Source organism: Nyctereutes procyonoides, unplaced genomic scaffold (genome assembly GCF_905146905.1).
Source record: "Nyctereutes procyonoides isolate TBG_1078 unplaced genomic scaffold, NYPRO_anot_genome, whole genome shotgun sequence".
Lineage (NCBI taxonomy): Eukaryota > Metazoa > Chordata > Mammalia > Carnivora > Canidae > Nyctereutes > Nyctereutes procyonoides.
In genome coordinates this window covers 35161336-35184827 of record NW_026575043.1, presented here as the reverse complement: position 1 = coordinate 35184827, position 23492 = coordinate 35161336, and the positions used below count along the sequence as shown (strand labels likewise).

The 23492-nt window shown below is 52.7% G+C and overlaps 3 protein-coding genes across 4 annotated transcripts in view; 1 reads left to right on the top strand and 2 right to left on the bottom strand.

Moving 5' to 3' along the window:
• The window catches only part of LOC129507782 (zinc finger protein ZFP2-like), a 33090-nt gene extending 26314 nt beyond the window's left edge, over nucleotides 1-6776 (bottom strand). Inside the window, exons 1-2 of the mRNA XM_055322493.1 lie at nucleotides 6445-6776; nucleotides 4422-4585 (exon numbers count right to left, since the gene is read on the bottom strand). The gene's annotated coding sequence lies outside the window, so the exon portion shown is untranslated. The remainder of the gene's footprint in view (nucleotides 1-4421; nucleotides 4586-6444) is intronic.
• An 8372-nt stretch (nucleotides 6777-15148) lies between these two features.
• On the top strand, nucleotides 15149-17283 carry LOC129508243 (protein FAM246B-like). Its single transcript, XM_055323252.1, has 2 exons — nucleotides 15149-15224; nucleotides 15566-17283. Exons 1-2 carry the CDS (start codon nucleotides 15149-15151, stop codon nucleotides 16402-16404), a joined length of 915 nt encoding a protein of 304 aa, XP_055179227.1. The 3' UTR covers nucleotides 16405-17283.
• A 292-nt stretch (nucleotides 17284-17575) lies between these two features.
• LOC129507788 (carbonic anhydrase 15-like) lies at nucleotides 17576-21398 on the bottom strand. Of its 2 annotated transcripts, XM_055322500.1 has the most exons (8): nucleotides 20575-21398; nucleotides 20275-20310; nucleotides 19489-19659; nucleotides 18785-18945; nucleotides 18611-18703; nucleotides 18200-18266; nucleotides 17923-18089; nucleotides 17576-17838 (listed from the first exon to the last, which is right to left on the bottom strand). In XM_055322500.1, the coding sequence occupies exons 1-8, from the start codon at nucleotides 20639-20641 to the stop codon at nucleotides 17614-17616; spliced, it is 987 nt and encodes a 328-aa protein (XP_055178475.1). In that variant the 5' UTR covers nucleotides 20642-21398; the 3' UTR covers nucleotides 17576-17613. The 2 variants fall into 2 exon arrangements, with proteins under 2 accessions (XP_055178475.1, XP_055178474.1); XM_055322499.1 differs by having other exon boundaries at nucleotides 17576-18089.
• Between the last annotated feature and the right edge of the window lie 2094 nt (nucleotides 21399-23492).

Sequence of the window (23492 nt, the reverse complement as noted above, 5' to 3'; positions counted from 1 at the left end):
AATTGTACAGAAAATAGATTAGTGGTTACCTAGGGCTAGGAGTTCGGGGAAAATAGACAATGACCACTAATGATTTTGGGGTGGTGTTTGAGAGGTGATGAAAGTATTAGAAATGACTATGGTGATGGTTACACAACTCTGTGAATATACTAAAACCTATCAAATTGTCCATTTTAAGTGGGTGAGTTATATGGAATGTGAGTTAAATCTTAATAAAGCTTTCAAACTAAAAATGAAATTATAAAATTATTTGTTAAGAACTCAGAAAAATCTAAGTATGGTGCCTCAGAAAGCTGTTCAAACCAAAGAGCTTCTAAGAAGCTTAATGTGTTGTCCTTTGGATAATTTGGTGTGAGTCCACAGTGAAAAAGGAGTTATTTTAAAGAGATTTGGGGGTGTGGATTTTGTCTAATACAGTAAACTCCAGTAAGATTCACAAGAGACCTGCACTATATTTAAGAGAATTAAATTGCCAAAAACACTACCAGCTTGGACTAACAGGGATAGAGTCAGTACAAAAGGAAAAGAGGCCTTGTGATGATCAAACTTTTCTATAAGATGAAAATCAGACTGAAAACAGAGTCTGTTATAAACACGAGAACCTTTCATGGAAAAGGAACAGTAACTCAAAGAGCTGAGCAAAATGGCATGAGGAGTTATTCCTAGACCTTGAGGCCTAGTCAAAGAATTTCTAACCTATGCATTTCTGGATTTCATAATTACTATGGACCAGTGATTTCTGTGTACCTCCTATATCTGCTCCCCTTTTGAACAAGAGTGTCCAGTTATCTTATGCTTGTCTCATCATGTATATTGGTGAGTAGTGGAGGGGGCAGCTATGAGTTCCCAGTTCTTTGGAGTAAGAACAATAGCCTTCAAGGAGCTGAACATGAGAAAATACACGTGGACCTGATGTAGATGACAAGATCATAGAGTTTTAGCAGATGCTGTAATTGCATGACACTTCAGCACACTCAGGAAAGCATGAGTATATTTTGCACGTGGGAGGGGTGTGAATCATTAGAGACTAGAGGTGGCTTATAAGATAGCCCCCTATGATGCTTACCTCCAGGTGCTCATGCCCTTGTACAGCCCCCTCCCACACTGATCAGAGCTGACTTGTGTAACCAACAGGATGTAGTAGAGATGACGTGTTAATTTTAAAGCTAGGTCATAAAAGGCATTACAGCTCAGCATTGCTCTCTTATATTACCCACTCTAGGAAAGCCAGTGTCATGAAAACCCTCAAGAAGCCCTACTGAGAAGTCCACACAGTGAAGAACTGAGGCTCCCTGCCAACAGCCAGCATGCACTTGCCAACCATTAGTGAACCATCTTGGAAGTGAGTCCTCCAGCCCCAGTCAGGCCTTCAGGTGAGGGCAGCCATGGCTGAAATCTTGACTGAGACCCCAGGCTAGAACCACCCACCAAAGTTACTCTCAAATTTCTGATTCACAGAAACTGTGAAATAACACCTGTTATTACTTTAAGTCACTACATTTGGGGTTATTTCTTACACAGCCATAGATGATTAATAATCTTGCCAGGTGCAGGACCAATGTTAATCAGAAGCAACTGCCTGGATGGCAGGTGTGTGTGTGTGTATGTGTGTGTAAGTATGGAAGTGTGGCTCTGTGTGTGACAATATGTGTGCACCTATGAATGTATGTGCCTTTGGTGTAATTGTTGATCTATAGTTCCATATTGGTGAGAGTACTAGTTAATGCCAGTGAATGCCTTCTGTGCCCCTGTATGTGTGTGCGCATGTGTGGCTGTGTGTCAGTGGATGCTGGATGTGGGTCTAGTCTGTATATCTTCATATATTTGTACTCTGTGTGAGTTTGTGTATGACTGAGGCTCTTATAAGTCTACAGGAATGACTGTATGCACACTCTGGCCTCACAGTTCTCGTCCGTGCTCTCTCTGGGGGCATGTGCTTCCATGTGATGCTGTACATATGTCCCTATTTATAGGACAGAATGCAGGCCAGTGTGCTGGCTGCTATCTCATGGTCTGGTCTTTCTAGGGGGTGGTGGTGTCTGTGTAAGCATGCATCTGTGTACAAGTGACATCGTATCTGCAGGTCTGGGCCATGGTGACTCTGTGTGCCTCTACTTGTGACTTCTATCTCATGGTCTGTACACACATGCACCTGAGTGTTATCTGAATGGCTCTTATCTCTAAGTTCTCATGTGTGTCTCCCTGCTTGTGTGTGTGTGTCTATGTGTGTGTGTGTATAGGTGTGTGCTTGGCAGGTGAGTGTGGAGAATGCAGACCATGTCACCACTGAGTGAGAAGGACAAGACTTCAGAGACACCGGCCAGGTCCTGAAGGACCCTGGCTGTTGACCTACTCTTTGTTCCCGTCTTCAATGATAGGACTGGGTCCAATTCTCTTTGCCTAGAAAATCAACTCCTTTGCTTCGGACCACCCAGAACTGGAAGGAGGGAGCCTTCAGGAAGACCTGGCTACTGCCCTTGACCCCTGGGCTCTTCTTCTGATGGCGGTGGGGGTGAGCTATGAGGGGAGGAGTCTACAGAGGTGCATGACTGCCCCAACCTCCCTATCCTGGGTAGAAATGTGGCCACCCTGTGGGTCTGCCACACACATGAAACGATGAGACACCTGCTGGGTTTTTTTTTTCTGGGAACCACCATGGCAAGGTAGGGGGACTTTGCACAGAAATAAGGACATGGGTGGGGGCACCAGGGGACCAGTACTGGCTACTGCTCACTTGGCAGGGACTCAAGGCCAGTGTTCCAGGCCCTAGGGGCTGTCCAGCTAGAAGGAGGGAGCCAAATGCCTGTGCCATCCTGGGGTTGGAGGGTGGGGGGGGTGACCTGAGGAGTCTCAGGACACCTGAGGCTAAGACCCTTGCTTTGCTGGCCAAAGACAAGTGAAGTTCAGTGAGAATGTCAGAAATATAGTTTTTGCTTGTCTCCCCAGAGTCCTTAAGCATCAGGGCCAGGGCATGATGGTAAGAGGCAGGCAGGTCTCCAGACAGTTCCTGCGTTCACCTGCCTTTCCACAAGTCCTATGGGCCTGAACACTTTAGGGTAAGTCTCAGGTGGGAAAGCTCCTCCCTGGGCTCAGTGACCAGCCTCCACCTGCCTTCTCCCTGAGAAGAAGTGTGACTGTGTGTGCCTCTACCTGTGACTTCTATCTCATGGTCTGTACACACATGCACCTGAATTTTCTTTGAAAACAAAGAGAAAGAGAGAAGGAGAGAGGGAGGGAGGAAGAGAGGGATTAGAAAATAGGTTATTTATCTCAGGCATACAGGAGAGGCCAAAGAGTGATTACTAGCCAACAATGCCTATTTTTAAAAAAATTTCTTCTTGATCAAACATATGGTCACCTACCCAGATGACTGACATATGTCAGAGTGCCCACCCTGCCAGAGGACCCCCCCACCGCCTTCTTGTCTGGCCTTGGCTTTGGGGGCCAAAGGCAGCTAGGCCTGGTTCCCAAGCAATCCTGCCTGGGTGGGCTGGAAATTCTGACAGGAGCAGCCAGTGTGCCCAGTTGGACTGAGGGATCCTAGGGGTCAGGGGGGCAGGAGCCGTTACAGGTCCCACAGGAGGGCACACAGAGGAGGACTTGTGCAGTCCCAGAGACGGCATGTCAGTACAGCCCCAATTCTCAGCTCCAGGCCCCCTGGCACCGTGGCTCTGCTTCCTGCCTCTGAATTCTCTGAGCCTCTCTTGAGCCCCCACAGTAAACAGTGTCTGTCTTAAGCTAGCCTGAGACCCAAAGAGCTCTGTGGGTGGTTATCAGTAAGACAGCTACCAACAATTCCTCCTATCTCCATATGTGCAGGGTACATCTCCCTGCAGGATGCCATTCTGTTGCTGCTAGAAAACCTCCCCAAATTCAGTGACATAAAACAACTACCATTTTATTGTGTTCATGGATTTCAGTGAAACCAGGAATTAAGATGGGGCATGGGGGCTCACCTCCGCTGCACAATGACTAAGGTCTCAGTCAGGTAGACTGTCATAGTTTGAGATGACTCAGTGGTTGAGGGTTGGAATTATCTGGAGGCTTTGTAACTGGCATGACTCGCACCCGGGTAGGAAGAGTCAAAGACAGGGGTCATCCTGGACTCTCAACTTGAGAACCTAATCACTATCTCTTCATGTAGTGTGGACTTCTCCCAGCATGGTGAGCAGATTCTGGGGACTGTCCTGCAAGAGAGCGAGTGTCCCAAGAAGCCACATAGACTCTTATGACTTAGTCTTGGGAGCCACACACCATCACTCCCACCATATTCTGTTGGTCAACGCAGTCATGAACTATCTCAGATTCAAAGGGAAGGGCATAGAATCCACCTCTCAGTACAAGGTTTGTCAGAAAGATTTTGGCCATTTTTCAAAACCATCACAGTTTACTCTCTGCCCAAGAAGTAAAAATACACTCACCCCTTGCAAGCGCTGCCCCCAAGTCTTATCCGATTATGGCATGGGGCTCAGGTTCAAGGTCCAGAATCGAACTCCAGTATCTAAATCAGGTACCGGTGCAGTAAGGCTTCTCAGGGGGCAGTTCTTGGTTTGACTTTGAGTGTGATTTCTCTTAATCTGAAGACCTGTAAATGAAAGAGATGCATTAGCTGCACTCCACCACCCAGCATTTGATGGAGGGACAGGCATGGGATAAATGCAGTCAACACTACCATTCTGATAAAGAATGAGACACTGCACTCACCATAGCAACCATATGACCATAGGGAGTCTAACATCCATCTGAATGCATGCTGTCGTTTCTTGATTAGTACTGCTCCCTGGGACTGACTGCCTGTGGCTCTGGTTTTGCCCTCTGAGGCAATCTTCCCTTTCCTTTTTTTTTTTTTTTTGTTTTAAGATTTTTATTATATATATATATATAAAGAGAGAGGGGGGCGCAGAGACACAGGCAGAGGGAGAAGCAGGCTCCATGCAGGGAGCCCGACGTGGGACTGGATCCCAGGTGTCCAGGATCACGCGCTGGGCTGAAGGCGCCTCTAAACCGCTGAGCCACCCAGGCTGCCCAATCTTTCCTTTTCCATAGGAAATAGCCTCTGTTCACAGCTGAGTAGTTCTCTCAGCCTGCTTTTTGCCCAAAAAAGTTTGCAGATTCAAAAGTGTCTTTTCATTTTGTTCTTTCTATGTTCTTATAGGTCCAAACTTATATCAGAATTATATCATTTAAAAAAAAACTGTGTGGGTCTCTTATGTATAAACTAATAAATTAACTTTTTAGCCCAAAGACAAACACCTAAAAATCTCAACATAACCCTTTTTCTACCTGGACGCCATGTGAAGCTACTGTGGGACATGCGTCATAAATCTTAGAAGATCTATTGTTTAGGGACACCTGGGCAGCTCAGGTCATGATCCTGGGGTCCTGGGAGCAAGTCCCACATCAGGCTCCCTGCGGGATGTCTCCACTTCTCTCTCTGTGTCTCTCATGAATAAATAAATAAATAATATTTTTTAAAAAGTCCCATTGTTTAACAGGGAGGTTATGCAAAGCACATCCTTAGGAAGGCCTTTTGCAGCATCCCAACTGAATTCTTAACAAAAGGTTTTCCAGTCCACCTCAGCTTCATCTTTACCATGAGATTTTCCTGACAGTACCCTGGATATGATCTGAGGTTCTTTCTTACCTTGAGACCACTTTGTTGGCTGGAAAAACTGGCTAGGGCCCTTTACATCTCCTCCTAGCACTACTTGAAAACCAAGTAGCTCCTTTATCACTTTGTCTGTCTCCTCTTATTGTGCACAGCTAGGAGAAATCAGGCAGCACCTCCACCACTTCCTGAAAATGGCCTTAGCCAGATCCATGAAATTTATCCGGTATACCTACTGTTTTCCACTTTGCAAGGTGACAGTTTTGCTACATGTTCTACTACTACATAATAAAGATGCCTTTTCCTCCAGCTTCCAATTACACATTCTTTGCTTTGCTTCAAGTCCTGAGCTGTAGCATCTACAAGGTCCATCACACTTCTGCCTACTGCTCAATCCCGAACTCAATATCATGTGTCTTCTCTCTCCTGTGTTAAGGGAGCACTCTGGGGCAGTCCGGGTGGCTCAGCAGTTTAGCGCTGCCTTCAGCCCAGGGTGTGATCCTGGACCGGGATCAAGTCCTACATTGGGCTCCCTGCATGGGGCCTGCTTCTCCCTCTGCCTGTGTCTTGACCTCTCTCTCTCTGTGTCTCTCATGAATAAATAAATAACATCTTAAAAAAAAAAGATCATGATATAAAAATATGCAAAGTTTTTATATACTAATTATAAAGCAGGTAAAAATTTTATTTAAAAATACACCATTTATAATAACAACAGAAACAAGGTAACTAAAACATTGAAACAAGATTATGCAAAACCTGTATGGAAAAATTATAAAATTTGATTTAAAGATATTTAGGGGCACCTGGGTGGCTCAGTTGGTTAGGTGGCTTACTCTTGATCTCAGCTCAGGTCTTGATCTCAGAGTCCTGAGTTCAGGTCCTGAGTTCAGTCCATGCTGGGTTCCGTGCTGGGCATTGAGCTTACTTTAAAAAAAACAAAGATATTTTAAAAGACCTAAATAAGAGAGATAACATGCCATGTTTGTAATTGGAGGATTCAGTATTCCAAAGTAGTCAATTCTTCCCAAATTCGTCTACAGATTTAATATAATTCCAAGAAAAAACTAAAAAAATTCCAATAAAAATGTCAAGTGTGTGTGTGTGTGTGTATGTACATGTGTGTAACTTGTTAAGCTGACTCAAAAATGTATATTAAAAAGCAAAGGGACAAGAATAATGAAGATATGCATGAAGAAAAATAGGTTGGAAAGATTTGTCCTACCAGATAGCAAAATATTTTATAGAATTGTAATTAAGACACTGATAGTGGGGATCCCTGGGTGGCTCAGCAGTTAAACGCTTGCCTTCGGCCCAGGGTGTGATCCTGGAGTCCTGGGATCGAGTCCCACATCAGGCTCCCTGCATGGAGCCTGCTTCTCCCTCTGCCTGTGTCTCTGCCTCTCTCTCTCTCTCTCTCTCTCTTCTCTCTCTCTCTCTCTCTCTGTCTCTCATGAATAAATAAATAAAATCTTAAAAAAAGACACTGATAGTGATGCAGGGATAGACAAAATGACCAATAGAACAAACCAGAGAGCTCGCAAATAGACACAAGTACATATAACAGAAGTAACACATAAAATAAACACTACTGGGATAATGCATTAGCTAAATAGAAAATATAGGACTGGATCCCAACCTCACACCAAGCACAAAAATCAATTCTATACAGATATGAGTCTACATGTTAAAAGCAACACTTTCAGTTTTTAAATGAAAATATAGAATGCTATCTTTTTGCTATATATATTTTTTTCTTTCTGCTATATTTTTAAAGGTTTTATTTATTTGAGAGAGAAAGTGAGGGACAGAGTATGAGAGAGAGCAAGCATGAGTGGGGTTAGGTGCAGGAAGGGAGAAGTAGTCTCCTTAATGAGTGGGAAGCCCAATGTGGGGCTCGACCTGGGATCATGACCTGAGCCAAAGGCAGACGCACAACCAAATGAACCACCCAGGTGCCCCCCTTTTTGCTATTGGATAGGAAAAAATTTATTAAGCAAGACACAAAATGCACTAACAATAAAAGAAATGGTTGATAAACACAATTGCATTAAAGCTTAAAACTTCTGTTATCAAACACCACCATAAAGGAAGTTCCAAAATCATTTGCTATAAAATATTGAAAGAAGATATTTGCACATATACACATAATAGACAAAAGAGCATTCAGTGGGGTGCCTGGCTAGCTCAGTCAGTTGAGCGACCAACTCTTGGTTTCAGCTCAGGTCATCACCTTAGGATTGTGAGATCAAGCCCATCATGCTCTGCATTCAGCACAGAGTCTGCTTGGAACTTTCTCTTCCTCTCCCTCTCCCTCTGCCCCTTCCCACTGCATGTTATCTCTCAAGTGGATAAATAAGTCTTAAGAAATAAAAGATCAGGGACACCTGGGTGGCTCAGTGGTTTAGCATCTGCCTTCAGCCCAGGGCGTGATCCTGGAGACCTGGGATCGAGTCCCGTGTCAGGCTCCCTGCATGGAGCCTACTTCTCCCGTTGCCTTGCCTGTGTCTCTGCCTCTCTCTCTCTGTGTGTCTCTCATGAATAAATAAATAAAATCTTAAAAAAAAGAAATAAAAGATCATTCCAAATGCTTAAAGTTCATTGACTTAAATAGCAGTTGTTTTTTGTGGGTACTGACTGAGAGGGAGCCTTCTGGGTGCTGTAAGTGGTGTACATGTTAATCTGGGTGTTAGTTCTAGGGTCTAAATGTTTGTGTTTCCTCAAATTCATATGTTGAAATCCTAGTGCCCAATGTGACGGTATTAGGAGGTGAGGTTTGTGGGAGATGCTTATGTTATGAAGGAGGAACCCTCATGAATGGAACTAGTGCCTTATAAAAGAGGTTCCAGAGAGATCTCTAGCCTGCTCCACCAAGTGAGAACATGGCCAGAAAGCACAAGCTATGAACTAAGAAGGGGGTCCTCATTGGGCACCCTGATCATAAATTTTCCAGCCTTAGATCTGTGAGAAATAATTTTCTGTTGTTTATAAGCCACCCAGTGTATGGCATTTTGTTATGGCAGCCTGAACAGACTAGGACAATGAGTGAATATAAAATCACACTGGTACATCTAAAATATGTGCACTATAGTAAATGCAAATAACATCTTGATAAAATAAATGAACTAAATGAGACACCTATAATTCAATAAGAAAAAAGAAAACCAAACAACTCAATAGGAAAATGGGCAAAAGTCATGAACAAGCATTTCACAGAGTCGAGACCATGAATGGTGCATAAGCCTGTGAAAAGATGCACAACTTCACCAGTAGTGAGGGAAACATGAAGCACAGTGAATTATCAATTAACCCCACTTGATCAGGAAAATACAAGAATCCTGTCAGGGCCATGGGTTCGATACTTGTGAATCAACAGAGATCCTCACATACTGCTGGTGAGAGAGGGTATTCATCCACAATTTGGCATTTTCTCAAATATTTACATGTTTCCTACACCAGGTTCACTCCCCAATATATTCCTTTGAGAAATTCTTGCCTATGGTTCCCAGGGCACAGGTACAAAAATGTGCATAGAAACAGTAATAGCAAAAGAGAGGAATGATTCAAATATCCATTGACAGGAGAATGCACAAATAAGCTGGAATATTTTTTAAATTTTTTATGTTTAAAGATTTTATTTATTTATTTGAGAGAGCGAGAGAGAGAGAGAGAGCACAAGTGGAGGGAGAGGGAGCCTGAAGCAGAGCTCGATCCTGGGATCACTATCTGAGCTGAAGACAGACACTTAACTGACTGAGCCACCCAGGTGTGTCAACTGGAGTATTACACAGAGGTGAAAAAGAATGAATGACAGCTACAGCGCAGCAACCTGATGCATCTCAGAAGTAATATTAGGTGTAGAAGGCAAGACCCCGGAAAGCGAACACAATGCAATGCCTTTTTTATGACACTCAAAGACCAGCAAAACCAAATGACACTGTGTAGAGATACCTACATACATGAAAAGATGTATATATATAAAGTCAGGGAAACACATATTTCAGGACAGCAGGTGCCTTTGGAGAGAAGGAGATGAGTCACTGGTACTGGAGCATTCCTGGGTTAGGTAATTGATTCACAGGTAATTGTCCTGTTGTGATGCTTTTAGCATACACACACACTATGTAGTATTTTGTGTGTTATCATACGTGACATTAAACATATAATAAAGAGAAAACTGATCTCTTTCAAACTTAATTATGAGACAGGAAGGTGTAGGGGAAAGCTCTTGATGTGGGTGTTAGTTACAAGGGTATATACACACAAATATCTAACATGACCTGGTTCAATTCCTGGGAAGTGGTCTCACTCACTCCCTTCACTCCTTCTCTCATGCCAGACTCACGAAAGGACTTGGCGGGGGCTCAGTGAGGTGGGTGGGGAGTGGTGAGGGCTCCCCTCCTATGACATGCACCCTCCTGTACTACCCCAGTCCATCCTCCCAGTCCTGATACCTGCTCCCTGCATGAATATCACCCCCAATTTCTTCCCCCATGCAGCCCGGGCCTGCTCCCTCACACCAACCCCCCGACTTGTATACTCTCCATTCCCTTCCCTGCCACCCTTTCCCACTGGGGGCACATCAAGGGTGAAGGCAGGGAGTCTGGCCAGGGCTGACTCCAGCCGGCGTGGGGGGGGGGGAAACGCTAGGATTGGGTTGAGAGAAGGCCCTGCTCCTCCTCAGGCCATCCCAGGCAGGGGACACTGAAAGGCGACACTGCAGGCCTGGAAATAACAAAGCCAACACTGAGTGCTTAATGCCAAGCCCAACGCAGGCACCTATATTCACTGAGAGTGGGTTGCTGCCTTGCCTCTTGTGTGCCAGGCACTTTTCTGGACCTTGAGGATGCAGGGTGTCCCTGCCCTATTGCAAGTCAAGCCCAAAGTAGGACAGAGACCAGAGACCCCACATTCCAGGAGAAAGTGCAAAGCATGGTGAGTGCCATGGCGGGCAGATGCAGGTGCAGCATGGGGAAGGGCCCCTGGGTCAGGGCAGGCCTTTCTAGGAGGCCATGTAAACTGATCTGAGGCTGAGGGAGCAGGATGTGCACAGGCTCAGGGGTGGGATGCTGGCATGGCGAGCAAGAGGAAGCAGGACACTGAGGTGGCAGGTCCAAACCCAGGGTGCACACAGGAGCCCAGGCTCTTGCAGGAGTGAGGTGGGAGCTCGTGGAGGATGTGGGGCAGAGGTGGGTCTTAATCAGAATTTAGGTGGATCAGGCTCCCACTGAGAAGACGGGTGAAACCCGAGGCCCAGTAGGGGTATGGAGGTCCGGGGGCATGGCATGGGAGTGAGAGGTGTCTGCAGGGTCTGGAGTCACCAGGAGAGCATGAAGAGGAGAGCAAAGCCAGTCATACCGATATGTTGGTAGGCCTGATGCCCCATCTGGGCCAGGTGGGGAGGCTGAAGGCCACCGTCTGGACTGGTCAGAGCCACCCCAGGCCAGACATTCTAGGGTTGCTGACGCCAGGATGAGGCAAACAAAGTCATTATCAGGTAATGAGCTCATTACTGAGGTCAGGCAAGGCCATTACTGGGTAATGAGTTGTCCCCTGCAGAGCCACTTGCCCCAGGACAGTTCTTGGGGCATGCCTGGGTAGCCAAAGCCACTGGGAGGCCAGGGAACAGTTCCAGGCCTGGTACCTAGAAGGTGTTCAGGGGCAAAGTGTCTCCAACCCCGTCCCCACAGGGAGCCCCAGACAGTGGCCCCTTCTTTAAATGAGAAGCCACCTGCAGCTCAAATCTGCCCTTTAGGTCACAGGCTTCCTATGGCCCCTGCACACCTCCCAGCATCTGTCACCACTGCCATCCTCACCATTTTTTGGCCAGTAAAGACTCCCTGGGCTCTGACAGGGGGACACTGAAGCAGGCACAGGGGCCACCAGAATACGTGAGGTAGAATGAACGAGCCCAGAATGGTGCCCTGAGCAGTGGCCCCAGCCAGACCTGCTCACTTGGTCTACCAAAGCTCCACTCCCTGGCCTGGACGTTGGAGTCCCAAAAGGTACTGCAGCCTTCCCTTCCTAAGAGCCCTGGGGCCAGGGCCCAGGCCCCAGTCCAGCTGGCCTTGCTTGCTCATGGCCAAGGGTCTCATCAGTCTGGCTCCCGGAGCCAGTGGCATGGCCGGAGTAGAGAATGGGTGGGCTCCCATGCTCTAGAGTCTGTGCTGAAGGCCAGGGTCTGTGACCAGAAAGGGAAGGGGCGGCCCCCACCCCAGACTCTGCCTGCAGTGCCCACTCCAAGCCCAGCTCTGAGGCTAACCGCCCCCTGAGGGTGGCTGATGGCTCATGGCAGACCCTACTTCCCGCTCCCCCTGGGGTCCTGCTCCCCACAGACCCTCAGAGCCAGCACAGGAGGGACTGCCCAGCCAGCCTCAGGGACCCCCCACCTGCATCTCCATTTGCCCCCCCTTCACTGAGAACCAGGCCAGGCCAGAACTTGGTGCACACACAGCTGTGGAAGAAGACAAAGACCAGCCTGTTGGTGGAGGGGGTGACCTGGGCATCTGCATTTCCAGACCCTCCCATGATGACTGTGAGGCTCCTCTGCCCCCTGCAAGGCCACCAGGGGCCCCTCCAACATACAAAGCCTGCCTGGCCCTGCCCACTGAACTCTCCTAGCTCCCACTGCTTTGGAAAATAGAGCCTCCTCTCTGGGTGGCTGCCAGGGTTTAATGGCAACAGAGTGCAAGGTGGGGGGTAGTTAAGTGACGCAGAGGCTGCCCCCTTCTCCAGGCAGAGGCAGGGGCAGAGCCCCAGGGTCTCACTCTTCCCAGGCCCTGCCGAGCCGGCACTGCTCCTGAGTTAATCAGTGGCCAGGCACAATCATCGCCCAGGCCTGCCTGTGCAGAGCCCAATGGGGTCACCCCGGCCCACCTCCAGCAGGCCTGGCCCCTGGCGCCCTGGGCACAGAGAGGCGGCCCATGTGGGGAAGCAGTTGGACCCTGCCCTGCCCCAGTCAGCTCCTCTGTGCAGAGAGCCAACCAGGCTGGGCTTGAGGATATTCTGGAAAGCAGACCTGTGCGCTGGGCCCCCTGGCGCTGTAGCTCTGTTCCTGCTTCTTGCCCCATTCCTCTGGAGCTTCCCCTGCTGTGACCAGCCAGCCTAGGCAAGGGCTCCCCAGCCTGTCCCCTCACCAGCAGTCCTCAGGTTCTGCGGCCCCCCACCCTCCCTGCCTGGGAAGCTCCAGTCAGGGTCAATGCAACCTACTTCTGGACTGTCGCTGCACTTGACCTCAGGGGCTCAGGGTTGTGGTGACCACAGCTGTCTGTTCACCCCTCGCCATAGCCTCTGCGCCCTCCTCAGGGCTGGTCGGGCTCCCCGGGGCCTCCCCTCCCACTCTGCCCTCGGTCCTGTGCATCTGTCTGCCCCAGAGCCATGACTCTGGGACTCTCTACCACCAGCCATGACCTCACGCCCAGCACCTGCACGATGGTGAATTCCTCACCACAAAGGCTTTTTCCGTACCACGGCCCTCCATCAGCCTCAACAGCCTGGAAACCTCGCAGTCCCTGTCTGCGCCGGCAGCCCAGTCCCTGCATTCCAGCTCTCTGCACAACCACACATCTGGAGTCCGGTGCCACTGCCCCTCACCCCACCCCAGCCTTTCCCTGCTTCCCTGCTGTCTCCTCCCAGGGACCTCAGGGGCTTCTTTCAGAGCCCCTGGGTCACAAAGCTTGACTTGAGCAGGCCTGGGGAAGGAATCCAGGACATTTTGTCCACAGTATTTTAATTACTGAGAGGAGGGGGCAGGAGTATGGTTAACGAGGCTCTAGAGACCGGGGGAACCAGATGCTGGAAGTCCCAGGGGGCAGTCAGGTGACTCAGCAGGAATGGGGGTGTCTGCGGGGTTTAACAGAGTGCCAAATTCTCAGCTTCCAGATAGACAGGCTGCAATGAACAAATGAATGAATGAATGGAGGGGATTCAGAAGTCTTCATGGTGGCCTGGGGCCAGGGCTGCCAAAAACAGGGTTGGCAGCCGTCCACCTCTGCACAGTGGCTAGGTCCCCGTGGGCTCTGGGGATACGGGTCCCAGTGGCTGCCATGCCATCTCCCTCCCAGCCCAGCCTGGATTCCCTCCAAGCCCTTCCTCCCCACAATTGGCTGGGGAGGAACCCAGAGTCCTAACTAGTCCTTAGGGCTCAGTGAGAACAACAGGCCCGGCAGAGGGATACTGCCCTCCAGAGGGGCCCACAGTGCACTGCCCATGACCCTGAGATGGGCATAGGCAGGTCGAATGGGTGAAGGCACCTGGGTGAAAAAGGAGTACAGCAGTGAGGAGCACTGGCACAAGTGGAAAATGTGGGGGGAACAGGAAAGCCAGCAGGGATGACCATGAAGGTCTGTTGTGTTTTGTTTTGTTTCAAAAAAAGATTTTATTTATTTGACACAGGGAGAGAGCGAGAGCACTAGGCAGAGCGGCAGGCAGAGGGAGAGGCAGAGGGAGAAGCAGCCTCCCTGCAGAGCAGAGTCCAATTCAGGGCTCGATCCCAGGGCCCCTGAGATCATGACCTGAGCAGAGGACAGACGCTTAACTGACTGAGCCACCCAGGATCCCTGACCATGAGCATCTAGAATGCCAGGCTGAGGAGGTGCAGGGGCTGATCAGAGTGGGTGGTTAGAGGTCCTGCCCCACTCAGAACCCTCAGCTCTAGACTCATTCACTCGTCTACTCCCTGCATCGAACATCCAGCATGTTTAGTACCTCTGAGACCTGAGTGACCCAGTCACTCTGTGCTCAGGGCCTCTACTGTGGACCCAGGTGGACAGAGAACAGAGAGCCACTTAAACATGCTGTGGGCAAGGAGCCTGAGTCATCTGCTGGGGGCTGGGGTGGCCCAAGAAGGCTGTCCTGCAGAAGTGGGATGAGTGGGAGTTGCGCGCCCCCCCCCCAGGGTGTGGGGGTCTTTACCAGCAGGGGAAAAGGCCTGAGCAAAGGCCCACAGGGTGGAGGTTGTTGAACACTCCATCTGAAACTAATGATGTACTACATATTGGCCAACTGAATTTAAATTTAAAAAGGGGGTACATCATTACAGAGCCTACACACAGTAAAAGAAATAATAATAACATTTATAACAATAGAAAGTAGAGGGACTACTGAGCTGGGTGGCTCAGTGATGGAGCATCTGCCTTTGGCATGATCTTGGGGTCCTGGGATCGAGTCCTGCATTGGGTTCCCTGCAAGAAGCCTGCTTCTTCCTCTGCCTGTGTCTCTGCCTCTCTGTCTGTCTCTCATGAATAAATAAATCTTAAAAAACAAAACAATAGAAAGTAGAATGGTGGTTATGAGAGGCTGGTGGAAGGAAGGAGAAGGAAGTCGTTCAACAGGTCTAGCTAGAGTTTCAGATTTGCAAGATGAAAAAGTTCTGGAGATGTTGCGTATACTCAACACTACTGAACTATACACTTGAAAATGGTTAAATTGGCACATTTCATGTTCTTTGTTTTTTTATAAGAGTAATTAATAAATTATAAAAGGAAGGAAAAAAAAGGAAGAAGACACCGCCAGGCACAGTGGGGTGGGCTGTGACACCCAATGGTGGCTCACCACTCAGCCCCCCAGGAGGACGGATTCCTGCAGGTGGGGGCAAGTGACAGTGGCCTGGACTACGGTATGCAAGTGATGGAAGCGGCCCACCGTGAGGAGGGCGGGGACGCGCGGGTCCACTGGCACACCTATTTCCCGGCCGGGACAGGGACGGGTCGTTGGGGCGGAGGGTGCGAGCCCGGCTCCTGACTCGGTCTGGGCGCCGGCGCTTCCGCAGCCTTCCTTCCGTGTCCCGTCACTCCCCGCCCTGAAGCCGGTCCCAGCTCCGCGGCCCACGCGGGGGCCCAGCAGCGACAGCGGTCCCCGGGGGCAGGCCCAGCGCACACACGCCGGGGCCCGAGCCCTGCCCCGCTGGGTCCCCCCGGCGCTCCCCCGCCCTCCCTACCGGAGTTCCCCGGGCCCCAGGCCAGATAGACCCCCGAGGCCTCGGTCGTTCCCACAGCCGTCCCGGGGGCCCTCTCCACGGAGCGTCGCCGGGGCCCCAGCGGTCGCTAGGCTGCGGGCTGGGGCTCCCGGCTCCGGCGGCGGCGGCGGCGGCGGCGCGGATGGCGGCGGATCCCGGGCGCCCGTGGCTCCAGGCGCGCGGTGCGTACGGCGCGAGCGAGGCGCTGCGAAGGGCCGCCGGCCGCCGGCGGGACCACGGGCCGCAGCCCAACGGGCCGGGCCCCGGGGAAGGCCGCGCCCCGGGCCGCCTGGCTCGCCTGCGGGGCCAGCTCCGGGCCGACGCGCCTCGGCTGCTGCGGCTGGTGGAGCGCGCGGGGGCCGCGGCGGGGGAGGCCGGGGCGCCGGGGGCCGAGGCGCGGGCGGACGCGCGCAGCGCCGGCTCCGTGTGCTCCGTGTGCGGGGAGCCGCGCGGCGGGGCCACCTACCCGGCGGGCGTCCTGGAGGTGAGCGAGCGGCGGCTGCAGGAGGGCCTGGCTGCCGTGCGCGCCGAGCTGGGCGCGGGACTCGAGGCGCTGCGCGCGGAGCTCCGTGCGGAGCTGGACGCCCTGCGCGAGCTGCTGCCACCCCCGCCGCCCCCGCCGCCCCCCCGCCGGGAGCCCCGCGTCGCCCCTCGCGCCGCCCCCCGCGGGCCCGCCCTGCTGCGGGCGCTCGGCACCGTGAACGCCCTGGCCGCGGTCGCGAGGCCCGCCGACGACGCCCCGGACGGCCCTGCGGACGGCGGCGCCAACCGGGCCCCCGCCAGGAAGAGTTTCAAGAAGACGCCCGTGCCGCCCGGGGCCCCGCAGGGCGGCGGGGATTGAGGGCGCCCTCCCCCGGGGGGCAGCAGGCGCCCTCCCGCACTGCATCTGTATGGACAGATCCACCCCCTCGTCCTTGGAGAAGCGGCCTCGGGCCCTGGGGTGTGGGCGTTGGGACGGCAGAGCCTGGGGACCGCCGGGGACCGCGTCTGGGGTGCGGATGGCTCCGTGCAGCCGGGGATCGCCGGCCACCGAGTAGGGCAGGAGGTGGGGTGGAGCCCCTTTTGGCTTTAGAGCTGCAGAAGGGTCAAGGTCAGGGGTGTAGCCAGCCCCGAGGAGAGCGTCGGGGAGAGCTCAAGGGTCTGCCTCGGGGAAGGGTGCTGGTGTTTAGGTTTGGTTTGTTTTCCTAAAGGGTCTTGGGTGGGAGGCAGGGCCTCCAAGCCCTGAAATACCGTGTGAGCCACACATTCCTCAGCAGCTGTTAGGGATCCGCGGGATGCTTGGGCCACTGTCACCTGGACACTGCCTCACTCAGGGCAGTAACACCCCCATATACAACCGCAGTCCACAGGGCATCAACTGGACAGCAGCTTGACCCCGGCCAGCTTGACTCTACTGATAGATGCAGCCTCCTCCTGGACAACGTTGCCTGGACACAGTGGCCTCTAGTCTTTGCTTTGCTGTGGACAGTGACACCAAGGACACTCAACCGTTCACTTAGCCTCCCTTAGGCTCTCCAGAAAGTGTCACCCGACACTCGGGCTGCACAGCCTAACCCCCCAGTGTCACCTGGGCACAGTTTCACTAGTTGTCCTTATCACCAAGACCCACTCACCTAGCACAGCCTGCAGCAGAACCTGGAACCAGTAGCTTCTCACCTCCTGGCCTCAAGGAAATGTCAACTGAAGTCAGCACTTAACCCCTATAGTGGCCTGGGGTCCCTCAGCCCGCTTGTTTTTTAAAATAAAATGTGTAGTCTTAGACTTTAGCAGGTGGTGTTTCTAGGACCTGCCAGTTTTTCTCCTTGGAAACGGGGGCACCTTGTCTCTCCCAGTGGGATCAGAGGTCTGGGGTTCCGACTGGGGGTCTGGGACTGGCTGTGACAGGGTAGGGGAGGATCTCAGGGGTCTGCGTGTTGGCCGGCACACTGAGGCCTCAGTGGGGTCGGGGCAGGAATCCGGCCTCCCTGGGAGAGGCTCCCACCCCCACAAGATACAGGAGGCCCCGGTCACTCTGTGCATCGTTTATTGCAGGAAGGGGCGAGCCTGGGTCCTAGGGGCTCCTCCAGAGCCACAGGCGGAGCCCTAGGCCCAGCAGAGCCCCGCGCACAGGGGCCAGGTGCGGGGCGGGGGCCGAGGCTGTGGCGCGGATGGAGGCGCCCAGAGAGGCCGAGACCCTGCGCCCCCCGAGAGGCTGCTGCGGGCGGAAGTTGTCGGTGAGCGGTGCAGGGCGCGAGCCGGGGAGACCGGCCCGGGGCACAGTCTGGAACTGGGCCACCTGAGGGCTCAGGGCAGAGACGGTGAAGTCGGGAGAGCCGGGGCTGCGGGAGGGAGGGAGGAGGGGGAGGGGTGGCGGCCCCACCTGCGCGCGCCCGATGGGGACCGCGTCGGCGAAGAGCGTCCAGAGCACCGCGGGCTGGCAGCCGGGCGTGGTCAGCGACCCCGAGTAGCGGTAGTAGCGGGAGAGGCCAGAGGCGCCGGGCAGCAGCGAGGCCAGCGGGAAGGTGGGTGCCAGATTCGCGGAGACCCCTGGGCGGGGGAGGGGAGGGGAGGCGGGACTGCGCCTGGCCTCCCTGTGCCACCACCACCCGCCCGCCCCCAGCAACCCCAGCCCCGGGTGCCACCCCGTGGCTCCTCACCGCTCTCAGACACGTTCTTCAGGCCCGACACAAGCGCGGAGAAGTTGGCGTTGTCCGTGTCCCGCTCCTAGGGAGGGGACTCCAAGTGAGGCGGGCACTGAGCGGACGAGTCTCCAAAGGAGGAACTCTGAGGGGGTCTAGGGGAGACTGTAAGGGAAGAGGGTAGGCCCCCAGGAGGGGCCGCTGGGAGATCACTCCCCACTGACCCTGCAGACCCAGGACCTCTAGAGGCCCCATTCTCTAAAGGAACCCTTTAAATCCTACAAACCCTATACAGCCTCCCAACAGCCCACCGAAGGCCTAGAGGCCCTCTCTGCTCCCTTTGCAGAACCCCTTTCTGGGAAGCAGGAGGAGTCACGGAGCTCCTCTGGTCCTCCCCCACTGCCGGGAGTCACATGGCCCCTTGCTCACTGCCAACAGCACCGCCAGCACTGCCAGCCCATCAGGGTGACTTCGCGCCTCCTCTACGCTCTGATACCTCGTGTTCATGTGGACCACGTGCATCTGGAGGGTCACAGATCAGGAGAGGTACCAGTTGCCCCTTGCACAGGGCACTCCCACCACCTCCCCCATGCCCACGCCCACCTCCATGGGGTAGCGCTGCCCATCCACACTGTGCTCTGAGCCTGCTCGCCCAGGGCCCCCCCAGTGGAAGTGCAGCTGCAGGGCACGGTAGGCAGGCAGCGGCAGCCCAGCGCCCCAAATCTCCAGGCGGCTCTGCGGGTCAGTGTCCATGCGGAGCAGTACTGAGGGGAGGGGAGCACATGACTCTCTCTTCCCCCCACCTACCCACCCTTGTGCTATTAGGGAACAGGGTACCAGCACTGGTCCCCTCCAGGCTAGTCTGCTCCCTGGACACTCCCCAGGGTGTCCAGGCCCCTCTGCTGGTCCACAGCCTACAGAGGAAATACCCCACCCTGCAAGAGGTGGGGAGAGGGTGGCCTTCCTATGCCTGGAGTTTTGACCCACCACATCCACAGCTATGTGTGATATTGGGGGGCTGTGATGACTTCTAAGGCATTCTGACTTGTGGGAACGTACTGACTCCAGGTCCTTGGGGGCAATGGCTGATTGTTATTCTGGGGCGGGGGGGTCCTGACACCTGTGTGTGGGGGGCATGACCCTTGTTGGAGGTGTCTTTACCAATGTGTGTGGATGTTTCTGTGCTGACTGGAAATTTTGATCACTGGGTGTGTGTGGTGGGGGAGGGGAACGGGTAGTTCTCACTGCCAGGTGGGTTCCTGCTCCTGTTTGGGGTGGGGGGCGGGTCCTGGCCCCAGGGTACTAACCTGTATGGCCATCATTCTCCAGTGTCCATGGGCCTGGAGGTGCTGAGTGGTAGCCTTGGAAGATAAAGGGTCCCAGGGCAGGGTCCTGCTGGACCAGGTGAAGGTCAATGTTGATGGGGGATTGGGCTGGGCCCCCACAGGCAGGGGCCATCTCCTTCCAGTGGGTGGGGCCTGAGGAAACAAGGCCAGGGATCTGTGGAGGGGGGTCAGGGAGGCAACTTGGGGGAAGGCAGTGCTCCCTCCCACACGTTAACAGAAACTGCCTAGCCTCATGAAGCTGGCCCCCGGCTTCCCCACACACCTGCTGCACACACCCTGACCTGGCCTGATTACCATGTCTGCAGCACTCTCACACAGGCAGGCACTGCCTGGTCTGGGCCACTCTGACACACAGTCACCTGTAGGTAGACTGCCCCACAGGGGATGGAGGTGGAAGGGTCTCCCAGCACAGTGGTCACACGCCCCCACTGGGGACACCTGTTCCCACATGGACTGACCACACTGACAGTGGCCTGAGTTCCCACTGATATGAACAGCTTGGCACACATGGCAGGACTGCAGATCACACCAGCAACAAGCAACAGCCCTGGACACACATGCAGGGGGACACACACACATTCCGTCTGGTGCCCAGCGAGCCACTGTGGCCCAGGACTCCAGATAGAACCTGCAGAGAACACAGAAGCTTAGCATGCACACTGCTTTTAGGTCACACTAGCACCAGACTGTCTAGTGGTCACAGGACAAAGAGGGATCCCACACAGCCTCACACGACACTGTCCTCACCACACTTCGGGTCCTGGGAGTCGTAGCACCAGGTACCTGCAGACAGTGGACAGGGGACCAAGATGAGGGACAGCCATCTGGGTCCACTCTGAGCTCTTTCCCAGCCAGGGTCCAAGAATGGGGGTGTAGGGCTTAGGCCAGAGGAGGCTAGCACAGACTCTGCTCTTCTGTCTCAGGCCCAATACCTCCTCCTCCAAAGAGCCCCCCGCCCCCCACCAAAGGCAGGGCTTAACAGGGAGAAGGGGGGAGTTACAAGGGAGGGTAGATTCCAGAAGGGATGGGCAGGGTCCAGATGCTCACCCTCTGAGTCCCCGCACAGCACCATTGGCACGGTGAGGAAGGCAAGTGCAAAGCCTAGAGACTGCATGGTGCAGCAGCCACTGACTCCAGAGGACTGGAAAGTGCTAGAGGACAGTGGGGCAGGCTAGGCAGCTGTTTATTAGTGGGGTGGGCTAGGGGTGTGGCTAAGTCTTGTGAGCTCTCTGGCAGGCCACTGCAGGCTGCAGAGAGGGTCCGAGGGAGTGGCGTCCAGGCAGGGCCACCGGCAGGGAAGACGGAGCTCTGAGATCACCAGGCACATGCTCTGATCCTAGGGCTGCGGCTGAGTGCCAGCAACAATTGCTGACATTTACTGGAGCAAAACACTTTTTTTTTTGGGAAAGATTTATTTATTCATGAGAGACACAGAGAAAATAGCAGGGACACAGGCAGGGAAGTAGGCTCACTTCTGGGAGCCCTATGGGGGACTTGACCCCGGAACCCCAGGATCATGACCAGAGCCAAAGGCAGATGCTCAACCGCTGAGCCACCCAGGTGTCCCTGGAGCAAAACACTTTATTTTTATTCTTTTAAAAACTATTTTATTTATTTATTCACGAGAGACACAGAGAGAAATGCAGAGACACAGGGAGAGGGAGAAGCAGGCTCCCCAGAGGGAGCCCGATGTGGGACTCCATCCCAGGACCCCAGGATCATGCCCTGGGCTGAAGGCAGGCGCTTAACCACTGAGCCACCCAGACGTCCTGTATATTTTTTATTGGAGTTTGATTTGCCAACATATAGTAGAACACCCAGTACTCATCCCATCAAGTGCCTCCCTCAGTGCCTGTCACCGAGACACCCCATACCCCGCCCACCTCCCCTTTCACTACCCCTTGGTCATTTCCCAGAGTTAGGAGTCTCTCCTGTTCTGTCTCCCTCTCTGATATTTCCCACTCATTTCCCCTCCTTTCCCCTATGATCCCTTTCACTATTTCTTATATTCCCCGAATGACTGAAACCATATGATTGTCCTTCTCCTATTGACTTACTTCACTCAGCGTAATACCCTCCAGTTCCATCCACGTCGAAACAAATGGTGGGTATTTGTCGTTTCTAATGGCTGAGGAATATTCCATTGTATACATAGACCACATCTTCTTTATCCATTCATCTTTCGATGGACACCGAGGCTCCTTCCACAGTTTGGCTATTGTGGACATCGCTGCTAGAAACATCGGGGTGAGGGTGTCTCGGTCCTTCACTGCATCTGTATCTTTGGGGTAAATCCCCAGCAGTGCCATTGCTGGGTCATAGGGCAGATCTATTTTTACCTCTTTGAGGAACCTCCACACAGTTTTCCAGAGTGGCTGCACCAGTTCACATTCCCACCAACAGTCCTTTTCTCCACATCCTGTCCAACATTTGTGGTTTCCTGCCTTGTTAATTATCCCCATTCTCACTGGTGTGAGGTGGTATCTCATTGTGGTTTTGATTTGTATTCCCTGATGGCAAGTGATGCGGAGCACTTTCTCATGTGCTTGTTGGCCATGTCTATGTCTTCTTTGGTGACATTTCTCTTCATGTCTTTTGCCCATTTCATGATTGGATTGTTTCTTTGCTGTTGAGTTTAGTAAGTTCTTTATAGATATTGGGATACTAGCCCTTTATCTGATATGTTATTTGCAAATATGTTCTCCCATTCTGTAGGTTGTCTTTTAGTTTTGTGGACTGTATCCTTTGCTGTGCAAAAGCTTCTTATCTTGATGAAGTCCCAATAGTTCATTTTTGCTTTTGTTTCTCTTGTCTTCATGGATTTATCTTGCAAGAAGTTGCTGTGGTCAAGTTCAAAAAGGGTGTTGCCTGTGTTCTCCTCTAGGATTTTGATGGAATCTTGTCTCACATTTAGATCTTTCATCCATTTTGAGTTTATCTTTGTGTGTGGTGTAAGAGAATGGTCTAGTTTCATTCATTCCTCTGCATGTGGATGTCCAATTTTCCCAGCACCATTTATTGAAGAGACTGTCCTTTTTCCATTGGATAGCCTTTCCTGCTTCGAGTATTAGTTGACCAAAGAGTTGAGGGCCCATTTCTGGGTTCTCTATTCTGTTCCATTGATCTATGTGTCTGTTTTTGTGCCAGTACCACACTTAGAACAGATTCTCTCAACTAATGGGGGTGGTGCAATGATGCCCATTTAGAGATGAGAAAATGGGAGGCTGGGGGCCAGGAGTGAAAAGCCAAGGCCACCAAGCAAGAACAGAAGATCAAAGGGGAGGGCACCTTGAATCCCAACGCTCCTGACTTTTGAGACTGGGGTAGGGAGTATGTCTTTCCCCTGTTGTGGGTCTGGGACCACTCTCTGCTCCCTGCACACCTGAGGTAAGGCCTTCCTTTGGGGGATCATCCCACCATCTGGGAAACTGCAGCCTTCCCACTCTGCCTTGCACCCCCTAGGAAGGGACTTCAGGCTTCTGCAGCAGCTCCTGAGGCCCTGACCCCAGGCTGTGGCCTGAGCCTCAGTTCCCTCAATTCGCTCTTCCAGAAAGTGGGGCTGATTTCTCTGTCCCTTGGTCTAACTGGGACAGTGACACCATTTAGAAACAGCTCTAGGGATCCCTGGGTGGCGCAGCGGTTTGGCGCCTGCCTTTGGCCCAGGGCGCGATTCTGGAGACCCCGGATCGAGTCCCACGTCGGGCTCCCGGTGCATGGAGCCTGCTTCTCCCTCTGCCTGTGTCTCTGCCTCTTTCTCTCTCTCTGTGTGACTATCATAAAATAAATAAAAAAAATAAAAAAAAAAGAAACAGCTCTATATCTGGCACATGTGTACCTGTGGATGTGAGCACGACTGGCCAGTGGGGTGAAGGGAAAGAGCTGTGCTGTCAACAGTGCTAATGGCACTCAAGACCCCCCTACCACCCCAGCAGGTGTGTCCAGGAATGAGGGACCTGTTCTCAAAA